The sequence below is a fragment of the Falco rusticolus genome, chromosome 11 (genome assembly GCF_015220075.1).
Source record: "Falco rusticolus isolate bFalRus1 chromosome 11, bFalRus1.pri, whole genome shotgun sequence".
Classification (NCBI taxonomy): Eukaryota; Metazoa; Chordata; class Aves; order Falconiformes; family Falconidae; genus Falco; species Falco rusticolus.
The window spans coordinates 11691238-11706487 of NC_051197.1; the positions used below are offsets into that span (position 1 = coordinate 11691238).

The 15250-nt window shown below is 45.9% G+C and overlaps 1 protein-coding gene across 4 annotated transcripts in view; it reads right to left on the reverse strand.

Moving 5' to 3' along the window:
* RNF220 (ring finger protein 220) overlaps nt 1-15250 on the reverse strand; it is a 229237-nt gene that overhangs the window by 22149 nt on the left and 191838 nt on the right. For all 4 annotated transcript variants that reach the window (XM_037403813.1, XM_037403812.1, XM_037403814.1 and 1 more), the window contains 4 exons: nt 11646-11742; nt 10617-10703; nt 8891-8946; nt 7090-7168 (listed from right to left, as the gene is read on the reverse strand). In XM_037403813.1, coding sequence (XP_037259710.1) covers nt 7090-7168; nt 8891-8946; nt 10617-10703; nt 11646-11742 — 319 coding nt within the window. The remainder of the gene's footprint in view (nt 1-7089; nt 7169-8890; nt 8947-10616; nt 10704-11645; nt 11743-15250) is intronic.

Below are 15250 nucleotides of genomic sequence, written 5' to 3' on the forward strand. Positions count from 1 at the left end.
CATGAGGCTATTAAAGAAGGCCACGACACAGTACTGCATAAGCAAATGTGGTCCCAGAGCTAGAAGAGGAAACCAGCGATGCAGAGGAAGGACAGGTCATGAGCCGGCTATCTGACAGAAAAGCAGGAATGCCTGTGCAACTGAGTGGGAAACAGCAGCTTTTTGTGGACAGAAACTGTCAAAAAGGAGGAAAGAAGTGGTGAATGGATGAATAGGATGCAGCGCCTTGCAGTGGTGGGGAGTGAGTAAGGGTAGGACAAGCACTGACACTGAAGCGAGGGCAAAAAATCAACGTGGATATTAAACTACACGGATTACATTACTTGCTGTTACACTGCTTCTGTAAAGGCAGTCTGGATTCTGTGTTGCAGAAGAGATAGGAAAGCACAATGAATTCTTCTGTCATTAAATTCCTTGGGAAATCTTTACCAAGCTCCAACTAAATGTGGCTTAAAACTCCTTGTTCCAGCAATAAGCTCCCCTCAGCGGTATTGCAACTGTGCATGCAAGTGTGCAAGAAATAATTACAGAATCTACAGTTGTCCCAGACATGATTTAGTGAGGAGTAATATAAACTGGGTATTTTTTGGGTACTATTTCATATTTACACTTACTAACTATAGTCTAAGAAATGCATAAACTACCAAGAGCCATAATTACAATCACCCTGTTGTTACACAGCAGCTGGCACAGCACAAACACTTACTGAGTCCTGCCACAATAGTCAGTAAGTGCCAAAGACAGCAGTAGCCCTATTAGCGCCAGCATGCAGACAGCCTGCGCAGCCAGGGCTGCCCTTCAACAGATGCACGACAGCGACAGCAAACTGGCAGCGGATGGGGCACAACATGATCCCTTTTCTGCTCTTCAAAGGAACATTTCCATCCAAACAGGGAATGCAGCCTATGTAAAAATAACTGTTACTTTTCTCTTGAGAGCATCTGGGCACCATACAAACATTTCCAACAACAAAAAAAAAATAAATCAGTCCCTGCCTCTTAATTCTTGCAGTGTAGGTAAGGGATGTGGATAAACAGTCACATCCTCAAAATATTTTCAGAAGGAACACAGCAGGATCTACAATGCTCCATCAGAGACGTTGTTAAACACAATAGGCTAATTTTAGGGACGAGTCCTCTCTCTGACAAGCTGCTCGCACATCTAAGGGCAGAATTCATCTGCTAGAAGGCAGCTGTTTGTGTTTTATAAGCTAAAGTTTCTCTTACCTATGGAATAACTCCAATATTTCACAGGGAATCATCATCCATCTAACTGAAGTAGCCTCTAACAGACCATCAGCCTCATATCCCCTTTGAAATAGCACAGCTGAGCACTTGCTGGGCCACGATTTATTTTTTACCTTCTAAGACATCTTGCTAACTCTATAGCTCAATAGTGACAGTCGAATTTCACACTGCGATAGCCCCCCATCGATTTTTCATTCCCAGGAAGCAACTCCACAAATTAAAGTTAACACCAATTTCTGAAACTAAGGAAAAAAAGATAAGAAAAAAAAGCAAAGAAGGGGCGGGCAAAGAGACATGAATGGCAAAATGCCTAAACCATGCCCCCAACACAGGAACAGAATTCCTTCCTAGGGTTTTCACCAGTTGTGGGATAGGGACGCTACTGCCCCCCAAAAGCTGGCAGCCACCTTGGCTTTGCAGATGCTTCTGCTATTAAAACATCACAGGTTCAACATACAGAAGAGTCCCTCCCGGTTATGAAGATGTCAAAATCTACAGAAAACTGCCCCAAGGCATGGTAAGTAGACCAAACCTCTGGACGCAGCTGCACTAAACAGAGACACCACCTTCCGCCAGGTCTGAGCTCATACAGTCAGCCAGCCTTGCCGAGCTTCGTTAACCGCTAGCCTGTGCTGAACCACGACAATGACACAATTTCAGTGGTAATAAGGTCCGAGACCATCATTGGCACATGCACCTTCTACCGAACAGTTAAAAGAGGAAGCAGGATGAAGAAATGCAGCCCAGCACTGTGCTCTCCACTGCCACAAGCTAGAGGATGAAGTAATGCCAAAGTCTCGCTTCATAAAGAAATGGAGCATCTGCCTATTGCACCCTTTCAACACTGAATGCCAGTATACACGACAAGCACATATTACATACTACTAAAAGGAAGAAGTAAAACCTACAAAAGATAAAAATCTGGACACAAGCAGCACAGCCCAGCAACACTTTCTCAGCCTGGCTCTGACAATCCCATGCTTCAGTTCAGTTTCCTGGATCTTGTCTCAAATGTACAGGGGCTAACCTAGGACTGGGCCCACGAGGAGCAGCACGCTCTCTCTTTGCAGAGCACAAAGGGTTAGTTCATTTATGACTCAATTTTTTAATTCTGTCTTCGCTATATGATGTTCCTGTCTCCCACCAAAGCCTGTTAATGGTGTGACACTATGGGGAAGGGCTGGGGAGCGCTTATCCTCTGGTGTAAATTCACAACAGCTTCTGTTTCCCTCTGACACACCAGCTTAAGTAGCTCCTTCCCTTCCAGGCCTCTGCTAATCCTCTGGCTTCACACCCACTCTGCTCCCATCTCGACCCGTCTGCCTGGGAGCAGAGTCCCTGCGACAAGACACTGCCACCTCCCCAGCTGCTCTCACATGCCTGACCCTTTGCACAAGGACTCCAACCTAAACCACAACCCCAGTTTAATTTTAACTGATGCTTCTTCCTGTGCTGCTGTGCTAGAACCCCTCTGGAGCCAATGCTTTCGGAACAGCTGGATTGGAAAGAGGTGAGGTGGGGGGGAAGGGGAGGAAAGAGGAGACAGGAAAAATAAAACAAACACAATTGCTTTTTGTCTCTAAAACCCTCTTTTTAACCCAACAAGCGTCTCATCCAATGAAGCATGATGAGCATGAAGTGTTATATAAAGAAGATAATTATAAAGGGATTTAATGCTTGGCAGGCTCGTATCGCAAGGTTTATAGCGGTGGTAGCATACTCACTTAAACAGCCTTGTGTCCGGGTTTGCTATTATGCGGGCAGCGTGGCTGGGGCCAAGCGAAATCAGAAACAAGATTTGTTTTACGAAAAAAAAAGGAGCACAGCCCCCTTCCCACCAAGGATGGCAGCTCCAGTCCCACCTCCTTCCACTTCTGTCCCATCCCTGATTAATGATGTTGTCTGCCTGATTTATGACCCACCCCAACAGATTAGAGTTTCCCTCTTCAACCTCCCCCCCCTTTCACCTCCCCCAGAAGGCACAGCCACACTCCGCTGGAAATATTAGAGAATTATTAAATAAACATTCATACGTCATGTCTCTTCCCATACTGAGCTCATCGTAGTCAACGCTCAGCGGCCGGGTCCTGTTTGCTTTGGGGCTGACACCAAACATCTGGAGTGATTCATGGAGAGGCTGGCTACAATGCTCTGTGCCATATATCATGCTCGCAGCGCTCCCTGCCCCGGCGGAGATAAACTGATCAACCACAACGGGCTGGAATGAATTTATGACAACACAAAATTGAGGAAAACAAATGGGAGGTGACCCAGTGGGCCACTAACCCAGACTCTCTTGCTGGCCTGCAATCTAGTCTGGTGGCAGAAAGCAAAATTGAACATTGGCACTCTGAATTAAGATGCTGGCTTTTAACCCCAGGGAACCTCAGTTTCAAAATGGCACCAGACCCTTGCAGGCAGCATCTCGGGAGGGAAGGGGGAGGAAGACTTTTTGCAGGAAAGGTGCTTTTTGCATTGCGCTCTGCACAACAGTGCCTTGGCTGAGAGTACAACGTTGGCGGAGGAGTCTGGGAGGATACCTGGGCAATTAGGAACTGGCTGCTCTCTCCGAGCAAAGCTGCATCTTGAGTCAAGGTAAATAAGCGTTGCACCAGCTGAGCTCTGCCTGTCTGCCGAGGACCACTGTGGCAGAGCTCAGCCAGTGCGATCCTTAATTACTTCTCCCCACGAGCCTTCAGCACCCCAAGGTGTCTCCCAGATACCTCACATTGGCAAGATTAGAAAAGCTCAGCAGGGATGAGACACTCCGCAGTGCTGAGAAGGAGAAGTGGGACCACCTCTCTCATTACCAGTGGCTGCTGTCTGAAGTTTAACGCAACACGGATGAGGTCAACCTGCTCAAGCTGCTGATGACCTGGCACGGCACAAGGAGTGGGGCAACAAACACAGACTTACCTCAAACTCCATCTACTTGTTCTACATGCAAGAGACTCTTCCACAAATTTAAAATAAATCAGCTTGCTCAAGCAAAGAGCTTTAGCTGCATGCCAAAAGGAGGACCGCCTGCTGTACTGTATTAAACAGATTAAAAACCAAACAAGCAAATCCACACCGCTCTCCTTGCCTAGACTTATTTTTGGAAGAGGGGAGGGGGAAGGAACGTCATTCTTATGAGAGAAGGATCAATACGCAGATCGCTGCTAACTCTATTAGCCACTGCTCTAAATGGAGAGTATGGCTGACACAGGTGGTAAGCCATGTGCTTCTGGACAATTTTAAAAATGCTAATCAGATGCTACACGGGGTTTAACATGCCAATCAATAATGCTCAGATTTAAAGGCAAAAATTAAAGTTACAAACAATGAAGTAAAGTGATGCTGCCAAAAACTTCCTGTAAGCACCACCCAAAACAAGAAAAATGAAACCAATTTAGCTCCAGATTAAGAAACAGGAACTAGAGATGAATCAATTTAGCCTGTTGGGCTGGGTCGCCATATATCATGGCTCAGCAGTGGAGTGGGAAGCAGCCAGACAGTGTGAAACCCTTCCCCCTCCTTTTCTGTAGGCTTCTAGCTCTGATCCCTGTTATCAATTAATTTAACAGAACCCCTCTACACAGACAAGCACACAGAGCATTCAGACTTCTTAAATGGCAGGACAGAAACTATTTATCACACATGAATCTCAAAGGAAAGGAGGGGTGGAAAAAAAAAGCAGCTAGAAATTCTCCACCTGAAACACCATCTTGTTTTCTGAACCTCGTTGAAATAAAGCACCTTAAATAAAAATCTCTCCCTACTACTTTTGAAAAAAAATCAACATTATTGGGAAGATTCAGCAGGACACTTAAGGCTTTCCCTGTATTTTCTAGTGGGTTTTGCTGACTTTTTGCAGAACTGAAGCTTTACTGGGGCAAGGTTATTGTGGCACACGTGCACACACGCATACACACTCCCCCCGCTTCACAGCAGTGTTAGCACAAGTGTTGTTTGGAAAGGATTCTGGGATCCTTCAAAAGGTGCTAGCTAAAGCCTCTTTGATCAGATTATTAAAGCTATGTCAATTTTATCACTTGAGCTCAAGTGTTCTGGAAAATGTCAAATCCTTTCAGCTCCCGCAGTTTAAAGATTTTCCATAGGAGCAGATCTGGGAGGGTGGAGGGCTGCTGGGCTGACAGGCAGGAGGCCCAAAGGGAAGCCAAGCAGTGGCTGAGACAGAGGCTGACAGATGAGGGCAGAAGGGATGAGTCCTTGCCATCAAGACAGCATGCAATGGTTGGCTCCCTCTAAGGACAAAACCGCTTCTGCATCGACCTGCGAGCTCCCAGATTCACTGGTCCTTGGCTGGAGCCTGCTCACTGAGAAGCATCAAACAGTAGACAGCCCATGTTTGGGACATGCTAATAAAAAGCCTGTGCCAAGACAGCAAAGCAGTGTTAAAGTTTCCTCTGCAGCAGGGAGTTTCCTCAGTTAATCCCTGACTGTGAACATGTGCTTTGCCAAGCTGAACTGCCAGAGATCATGAAATGTGCCAGGGCCACGACGCCTTGAGACAGGACCAGGGGCAGGAGGAGGAGCACAAACTACATTAAAAAACCCTCAAAACATAAAAACTTCCTGTAAAGTCATCTTAACACAACCATTTTTTCCGGATCCCAAATTATCGATGGATCTCATCCCCAAAAAGTAAATGCTGTCTGTTTAAAACCCACAACTACTTCATTGCTTCCACCTTACTGAAGCTGTTTTCTCTCTCATTTATCTTGGGGCAACATTTTATGTCAGGCAATAATCAAGTTAAACGCTGCTCCATCCCAATTAATGCAATCCACAGCAGCAGTGAAGAGCCTGTAGTTTTAGGCTTGGATCATCGAATCTGCTTGAGCAGTAAGTTACCCTAGGAGCATGTGCAAGGAGGCTGAGGATAGAGGTTATTACTCAATTGCACAGTGCAGATAAAACCATTTGTTTCTACCCTGGACTAGGCTGCAGGATATCCAGAGAGCAGAAAGGGACAGGAAAGCAGATGGCCAGGAGCCTCTGCACGTTGTATATTCAAAGACTGGGACTTAAAACTTCTGAATCAACTGAAAGGACTGCAGGTAAAAAAACTCAGGAACTGAGAGATTATTTCTGTTAGCGATCATTCAAAGGTGAAACCTGTATCTTAAGGGAAAAGAAATTCTCTCAGTGAGGCTTCTGCCAAGTTACTGGGCTTCTGGGATTCCCTTTTGCTGGAGAGATGAAGGGTGGAACATGCAGGTACCATGGAGAAAACAGAACTGAGACCATGTGAAGGACTGTCCTCAAAACCCAAGATGCAGTGGTAAGTTAACTTTTCTAGTAAAAGCAGGATCCCATGATACATTGATAGCTGAAATCTTGCAGGGGGAACAAAAAAAGGCATAGCCTGACAAGCCAATGGTTTTCGTCTGGTTAAAGTGAGTCTGAATCTTCACCTCGCATCAAGTCCCAGCTCTAGTCTAGGCTGTTACGCACCACACAACATACTTGAAAACCCACCGTAACTAGAATATGGTAGAAAGCATGGATATATCTATCGACGTGTTCTAAAAGGCAGCAATTTGGAGTGGAGAAGACCTTTGGAAGCTGTGCTCAATTCCTTGTCACTGGGTACTGGACCACACAGGTACCTGGGGGAGAGCTCCCTACAGGCCCTCTGTGGACACAGCAGCACCGAGCCAGGACACCAACAGCTCCAAGTTCAGGCTTCATGTTGGACACCATTGTACAACTTCCTTCTCAGTGGTAAAAGCTTCAAGTATGTTCACCCTCAAACCAGTACTGCTTCTGGGAACACCAGATGGGACATACGGTTCCTTGAATCAAGAAAAATGAAAGCTATCCACTTTACACTCACTTTTCAATGTCACTGTTCTTACAGGTCTTCTGCATAGTCTCCTGTTTACTGCTTTCACCATTACTCGTTGAGGGCATTTCTGTTGAGGGAAGAACAGACAAATTAGTGAGAGAACATTTGATCATTGCAATGAAACAGTCTGAGCAAGTTACAGTTTCAGAAGCAGAGGACTTTGATGAGTCATTTTCATGCTGATTCTCGGAAAGAGAGAGAAGAGACTGATGCTACGTGTCCCTGTCTAGCAGGGAGGCCCTCTCACTGGACACCACACTTCTATGATTCAGGGCTGAAGATACAACCCCTACCCTCTTCTCCACTTCATAGTAACTGACCCTTACGGATGTACCAGTTGTTTAAGCCGGGATTTAATTCAGAAAGGTGTGATGCAGCTGCCAAGGCAAAGTGTACTTCCAGAAAGGTGGGTCTGGCGTAATTCACCCAGCCCAGATCCTCCTCTCAGCTTCTCCCTTTTCTGGAGACCCCTCAGACACATAAAGGGAGAAAAATGTATGCCAGGTAACCAGTATGACAGAACAGCTTGCTCATAGCTCTCCTAGTGCTAGCCGTCCCACGGCTCCTCCCAGCACTGGAGGGGGTGTGAGATACCAGTTAGAGATGAGCCAGATGAACTGTGCTGGGGCCAGCCCCAGGCTGGTTCGGCACCATGGCTTCAGGGAAAAGGTATGATGAAAACTGCTCATAGCAAGTCATCAGGGCTGCTTCCTCATCATCCCGGTGGCTGCAGTTACTGAAGCTGAACGCACCTACAAGCAAGTGCTCTCACATCACAGAAAATAAATGCGATTGCCTATCCCACAGAAGAAAATGCCTGCGATAGTTATCCTATGTTCTCCATTTAATCATCATGCCCTTGGCAAAACCGGTTCTACCCACTTATTTCCCTCACTGGCAAGAGGTTATGTCTTGTAGGTACTTTCAAGGCTAGGAATCAAATGCCCAAAGCATTACAGTAACAGAACAGAGAACAAAATCGTTGGGACAAGTCTCTTCAGGTCGCTGAGCTTCAGTTCCCTTCCTAAGGGAGCCAGAGCAGCACTGCCCGGCTCTGGAAATGGATTTGGCATCTACAGCTGGAAAGCGCCAGGTTTTATTATTCTCATATTTCCACTAGGTTGCTGCTTACACTTCCAGTGCTGCTGGCATGATAAAAAAACCTGGCAGCTGAATGGGTTTAACACCCCCCCCCCCCCTTCCCTTAATGCTATGAGCTTTCAACTACAGGTCATGAAGTAGGGCAGATCCTAGGGTTGTGACTCTAAAGGTGCAGGCTTCAGCGCTGCAGGCTTTTCTGGCTATACAGAGGACAGCAAGGACAAGACCCACCCAACAGATCATGACACAAGACTCTAGCATACCCTTTTAAAAAAGGGAAGATGATAAGAAAGCAGTTGCAAAAAACCCCAAGCAACATGTCTCTGTATAGTTTAAACCCCCAGAAGCTGAACACCACCATCACATAGTCAAGCTCTGATGGCTCCCCCTGTGACACAGCAGTCTGTCTGCTAGTGACACGACAGCAAGTCAATCCAATCCCTATCTCTCATTACCATGCCAGTTAAAGTTGCATTTTTGGGAACTCCCCCAGCTGCCACTGGCTACAGTTAATTGTGCTGTAAAGTTTCAAAAAGATAGCGTGATTGTATGTGCATACACATCTGCTGGTACTGTGCAAGGGCGTTTGTAACTACTATTTGCCTAATTACTGGCAATCAGAAGATATGGAATATCTATCTGCCCTCCTGTAGCATACAAATTAATAATTTACAAGTTCAACACTCACCATCGCTGGCCCATTTAGAAAACTCCGGTGTTATTCGAGTACTGGGTGTGCCACCACTAAAAGAGAAAAGGGCAGAATGCTAAAGGTTGAATATGGAAAATTTTGGTGCTCAGGAAAAGCTACCCCTTCCACCCACTATTTCTCATGCAATACTTCTATCCATCAGTCTAGGCTTCAAAATTTGAGTGGCTGGCCTGCTGCAGGTGTGTTTTTGTGCTGGCCCGCTTTTCCACCAGTGTTCTCCCAACCTGCACTTCTAGCTGCAACCTCTGTGGAATCACGTGGTGGTTGTGATACTGACTGAAGGCCTGGAATTCTCAAACAGCACCTGTGACGCAAGGCTCATTTTTGAATATGTAGTTTCAAAGATGAAAACCTTACTTGTGACCAGAAATCCTCCGTGTTGCAATACCTTCCCCCTTTAAGAACAACTTTACACCTTCATAAGCCCCATCTTTTCCATCTTTCCATTTGAAGCACAGCAGCATCGAAGTACCGATAACTCCTAACCCTGTCCGTTCACTTTCAAGCCAGTAACAGAGACTGTAAGAGAAAGATCTGCAGAGCCGGCTGCAGACCTGTGGCTGGGTAACATATCAGCTCTCAGAAGGTAATATAAGCTCATGCTTCAGGCATCAGCTACCCTACCGCAATTCTACAGAAACTTGCCAGAATTTCGAAGTGCTCTTACAAGCAACATCACCTCTCCTCATTTAGAGATGGGCAAACAAGTCCAGAGACACGCAAGGACCTCGCCCAAAAAGCAGAACGATGTGTTAGGTGCGAGCCATGTGAAGAAACTGGGTGTCCATGTCTCAGGTCCTTAGTGGTCTCACCAAGCACTAAGTGTCACAGCCACTGATTAAAGGGTACCCCGATACCCTCCTGCGACAATATCACTGTCCTGGCTGTGAAGGAGCTTCAGCATCTTTGAGGCCCTGCCTACAGACTAGCACGGTTAGCAAAGCACCGAACAGACCAATGGTTTGGATCCAGTGCAGCAAATGCCACTTTTCTATGGAGTGGAACCTAATTTTGAACTAGTGTTTGTGACAGGCTAAGCAGTAAGAAAACTTCATTTCACTGCTCTATCAATCACTTCAACCTTGACCCCACAGGATCACTCAGTCAAAGAGATAGAGGGGTAATTTAAGCCCTGTTTTATGCAGGGCAGAGGGCTTAGAAAGCAATCCTACCTCCCTGTTAAGACTCATTTTATTTGCCTGAAATGCTTCCCCAAGTGCCCTGAATGCTGGCTGCCTATATCCTCCACACATGTATGTGGGCAGAGCACGTGTCCTGCCCCAACCTCAGAGCCGAATGCCAAGGAATTAGTTTGCGTACCCCACATACATAATGGGATGCAATTCAGACAGCACCACGCATCGTGTTATACTACTACTGAGAGGCCACATTTCATCATGAAGCAAAATGACACGTAAGGCCTTAGTACAGCACAGTTTCACCATTGCCAGAATTCACCTTCTGTCCAGCACTGTTCAGGGAGAAGACAGCACTGGCTGTGCAGTGCAGTGGCTAAGGGAGGGAGAGTGTGCAGGAAGGCTTTGCGACGCTGCACGGGTAGAAATGGAGACCCACACATCACACGATACTTACTTTGTAAGTCCCTCTCGTCGTGATCCTTGCGCTCAAGTGAACGGGTATTTTGCACAAATGGAGACTCCCCAAAAGTAACGAAAGCAAATTAGAAAGGGTCAGTACTTACTTTAAAACAGCACCTCGGAGCGCCTCCCTCTCTTTGGCTTCACCTGGCTCTTCCCCAGTGCAAGGGATAACGTCTGCCTCTGTGTACCTGAGCACAAGGGGTTAAGGAACGTAAAGCCTCGTTGCAGACAGTGGAAAGGCTTTTGAGATGGTCAGGACACTATCTGGGATACAGAACAAATTCATTCCAACTGAGGACACATCAAAAGAAGAGGGGCTGGTATACATGGAGGGGTTTGCTTTTTAATTCTGGATTTAAAGTTTTATTTTGGGTAGAAAGAAAAGTCTTTTGACTGCAACATCACAGCCTCTTAGAAGGGGAAAACCAATTCCTCAACCTCTGCAAGTCTAACTTGCACAATTCTACTATTCCTGTTTGAGGTACAGAGATCTTTCACTGGCTAAGGGTTGAGGATTCAGTTTTAAAGGCTGGTACAGATTTAAATAAAATCTAATTTCATAGCTATACATTCCCCCTCATCATAGCTGAGCCAATGTCTGCCTAATACCCTTGCAGGAATTTCTTCTTGATGGCTGTGTCTCCCAGAGCGCTCTCTGAAGAGTTTGGCTCCCAGAAGTTCCCCAAAACTGCCCTTAATGAAAGTTTTACAGCCTCTCAGAGCAGCAAGTGAATAGTGCGCAACCCCCCTGAAAACAAAGGGGTGTATTGTAGAAAATAAACTCAATTTCTGCTCATGAAGCAGGAAAAGCTATCCATACGGAAGCAACTTGGATGGAGACAACAGATTGCTTATGAAGCAGAACAGAGAAACACTAACTTTGACCTCCTGCAATGTCTCTCCTACTTCACCAACCAGTCTGAAGGAGTGCTGCATCAAAAGAGGGATCTCAAAGTGTGTAGCTGGGAATCCCTCCTAGTTCAAATAACACGGCAATTGGAGAAGGCGGTGCCACATCCAGTAGGGCTAGAGACAGATTATCCACAACTACCCAGGGCAGTGCCGTATGAAAGCCAGCTGAAGATGCACCTCTAGGTTCCCTCTCAGTAAGAGCCTTTCAAAAACGATACTGTGGTTTCCCGTATTCAAGTGTGTCGTCTCCATCCACATCCAGGTCAGCGTCGCTGTCTGGATTCTCCTTGCCACTGCACATGATAAACCCAGAACCTGGAAAAAAATAAAACACAGGGATAAGCATCTGAATTGGAGGTGAAGTGTAGGAGATCTCCCAAGGATGGCGTGACAGCACCAGTCTGCAGGCTGTCCTTTCCTCTTAACAGCTTCACAAAAGGTACCATCTCCAAAGACTGCACAGGAAACACAGAAATGCTTTAACTTCTGGATTTTATGCTCTAAAATGCCCCTCAATGCTGAAAACAAAATATCCTTGACCTGTTGGTCTCAACACAAGTTAGTTGAAGGCACTGGAAGGGTCCCTCTCAAAGGCAGAAGAAAATTGAAGCAAAATAGGGAAGACTGATTTTTCACAGAAAACAGGGAAGACTGACTGATTTTTCACAGAAGTGGTTAACACAGAAACTACACTACTAGCAGGTAAGAGAAGGCCACAGGGACATTCTGAATTAGTCAATTCAGATGCAGAGGGCAGGCAGAAGCTAAAATACAATTAGAAATACCTTTTTCTTTTTTAAATTCATTTAGTCATGCCTGAGATTTTTAAGACGTAAACCATTTAACAATAGGAAACCTGTTTCTAGGAGGAAAAAAAAAATAATCAGACTCCACAGTCATTAACAGCTCCTTACAAGCACTTCTTATGTAAGCAAACTGCAGTGCAAATCAATAAGAGTCCTGCACTTCCAACACGGGTGGATCAGGAATGAGCCCAGTTCCAACTTCAGCAGGAAGCAAGTATGAACTGTTCCACCCCAGACTGAACTGGGTAACAATTGCCACCTTCTACCAAAATATAAATATATTTTGGTTCCCAAGCATTTTGTTGACTGTGTTATTGCTGATTGTAACCAGGCTTCTTTTAATTGAACCTGCAGACAAACACCTACAACGATGAACCTTCACGTGGTATTTGCTGCCTAAGGTTCATTAACAGAAGAGAAACTAAAGGAAGACATATTTACTCCTTATGAGTACATCTGAACTGGATATGCTCTCTCCCATGAGAGTGGAAGTTAAGCAAAGATCCCCTGAATCCTAGGGTGGTGCAAGGTCCTCATTCACGTTCAATTCTGCAGCAGATCTAAGCTGTTGGGCAACCTAAGCAATGCTGACAGAAATTTGGTTGCTCTGGCTGCCTCCCGTACACTCCTTCACTTAGCACCCCACTGTCCAAACAGCAGACCTGGACATGTGGCTCACGGATAGAGGGTACATGCTGGAGCCTGGAGGACGTGGCACATCCAGATGGCTGGTGAGCTAAGTCTGTGGCTAGACCAGGGAGCACATCCCACCTGCAAACACTGAAAGAGTAAGGCAGACATACATGGCCTTGGCTTTGCACAAATGCCCCAAAGGGGGTACATTTCAGCACTGTGAAGGTGGCTCGAAATGCAGAAGACAGGCTAAAATTAATGTAGAAGCACTGAAAACCAGGTGTGTGCCTGAAGAATGAGGACACTGCCAAGTCTTAGGGTAGTCCTTTTAGCGCTACAGGTATCTGAGCCTGTTCACCCCACTGGGCTCTCACCAGCACACTTACACAAGCTCATGCAGTCAGCAGCAAACTTGCACTTTCCCAGCCCAGAAGAGCGGGCTGTATTTCTAACAGTCTGCAACTGTACAGAGAGCAGGGCAAGGTGAAGGTCTCATTTCCAAGGACACCATGCAGACACTGTTCTTTACTGTCGTTCTGGAGGAACGGATGCTCTCACCGATTCATTAAGACCCCAATAAAATTTGTTTATATGGATTTGATATTTCTCTTCCCTGAATATAAAGAAGGTCCTTAACGTGTGATAACCGCAGCATGACAATGATTTTAAGACTAACCTTTCCCTAGAAGCATAAACTACCTTTTACTTCAAAGTAATTGCCAGCCTTAATTTTTAGCAGAGGTAACACAACTAGCATCGACAATGCAGCATCCACCGCCTGCACCAGGTACTGCAGGTGCCATGCTTGTAGGTCAGCTCTGCAGTGTCACTGGGGCAGCCCCCTTGAGCAGACCCCTTTAAAAGTATGTCACATACTGGGCTGCACACTGCCAGCTGACATGTCATGAGCCGCCTTCTCTTGCTGCAATGGCTTATCTAGTAAATCTTGACCCCTTCAGTTCATTGCAATGTTTGGGAGAAGATTTAGAGGAGTAAGAGAGACCTGTCAGAGAAGCTGGATAGTCTTTCAAAGCTTCCTGAGAAGTCACAGTGGGCGATGGGGCGGTAATTTACAGGCATGGCATTTAACCTGCAGTAACACCATCCCCTGCACCTGGCATTACTTTAGCCCATCACTTCTCAAAGGCCATAAACTTCGGACACACAGGTCTTCATTTTTCTTGTAGCTGTGGGAAACACAAATCATGCAAAGCTGGAGCTGTGACTTGGCCAGTCCCAGAGGTGATCTGAACATTAGCCAGACAATGAACACTTGGAGGAAGTGCCTTGGAGGGTGGAAAAGGCGCCCCAAAGAGTGAATGTATGTGGGACTGCTCCCGGTGTCCCTCTCTCCGCAAGGATGCCAAGCACACAGCAAACACGCACCTTTCCATCAATTTTGTTCCCAAGTGACTCAAGCCAACTAGTGGTTTATGGTTAGAGCTTAAGAAAAGAAGATCTGCTTACTGCGATACAGTTAACAAATAAAGGCACCTTGACTTCACAATCCTGGTGTCCTTGCTCTCAAAACCTTTGAATTTAAGAAAATCCTTTTAAGTCTGAAAGGAAAATTCTCCAGAGCTTTTGCTGAATCTAGCTCTGTAATAGGAACCACTGCACTGCCAACAGACTACTATCCTCCCTATGCAGGGAGGGTGCAGGGGAAGGGTTTGGACAGCGTGTTATGAAGACAGATACACACTGGGATCATCTGAAAGAGCATTTCAGTCACAAAGGAGGGCATGGCAGAAAAGTTCATAGGTTAAGATGAGGGGCAGGAGAAGGGTAAATTTTCTTCCCTGATCAAACAAGGACTCCTAGGCCATCGCCTAAAGGAAGCCACCATAAGGTGATTCAGCTCTCAGATTTTCACCAGATATGGATTTTAGTTGTTTTTTTTTTTTTTTTTGAACATGACCAAGTACAGTCCATTGCAACACAGTAAAAAAAAAAAAATACTGATTCAGAAACTATGCTAAACAAAGTAACCTCTGTGAACCCAGAAAAGACTTTGAATGTAAGCTGTGCTGAGTTTTAGGACTTCAGAGGCCACTTTAAAAAAAATCAGGAAAAACAAAATCCACAAGATATGTTTCCTATGTGAATCAAAAGGTCCACAAATCCCAGTACTGCCACTGCACACAAGATAACACCAAAGAACAGGATGCAAAGCTCAGTCCAGCATCAAGCTCAGTCCAGCATCACCTGTGGAGCGAATGGCCTGTCACTGGCATCCTAATGTCCTTTCATCTGCAGCAGGGATGGATTTTGAGGCCAATTCCAGCAGGCTGGGGTTTGGTGCCACAATTTCAACCTGACCCTCCTTGTCTAACTTCCTGGGGTTGCTTCCATGCACAAAGCCAGTGAAAACACCCACGCAGCTG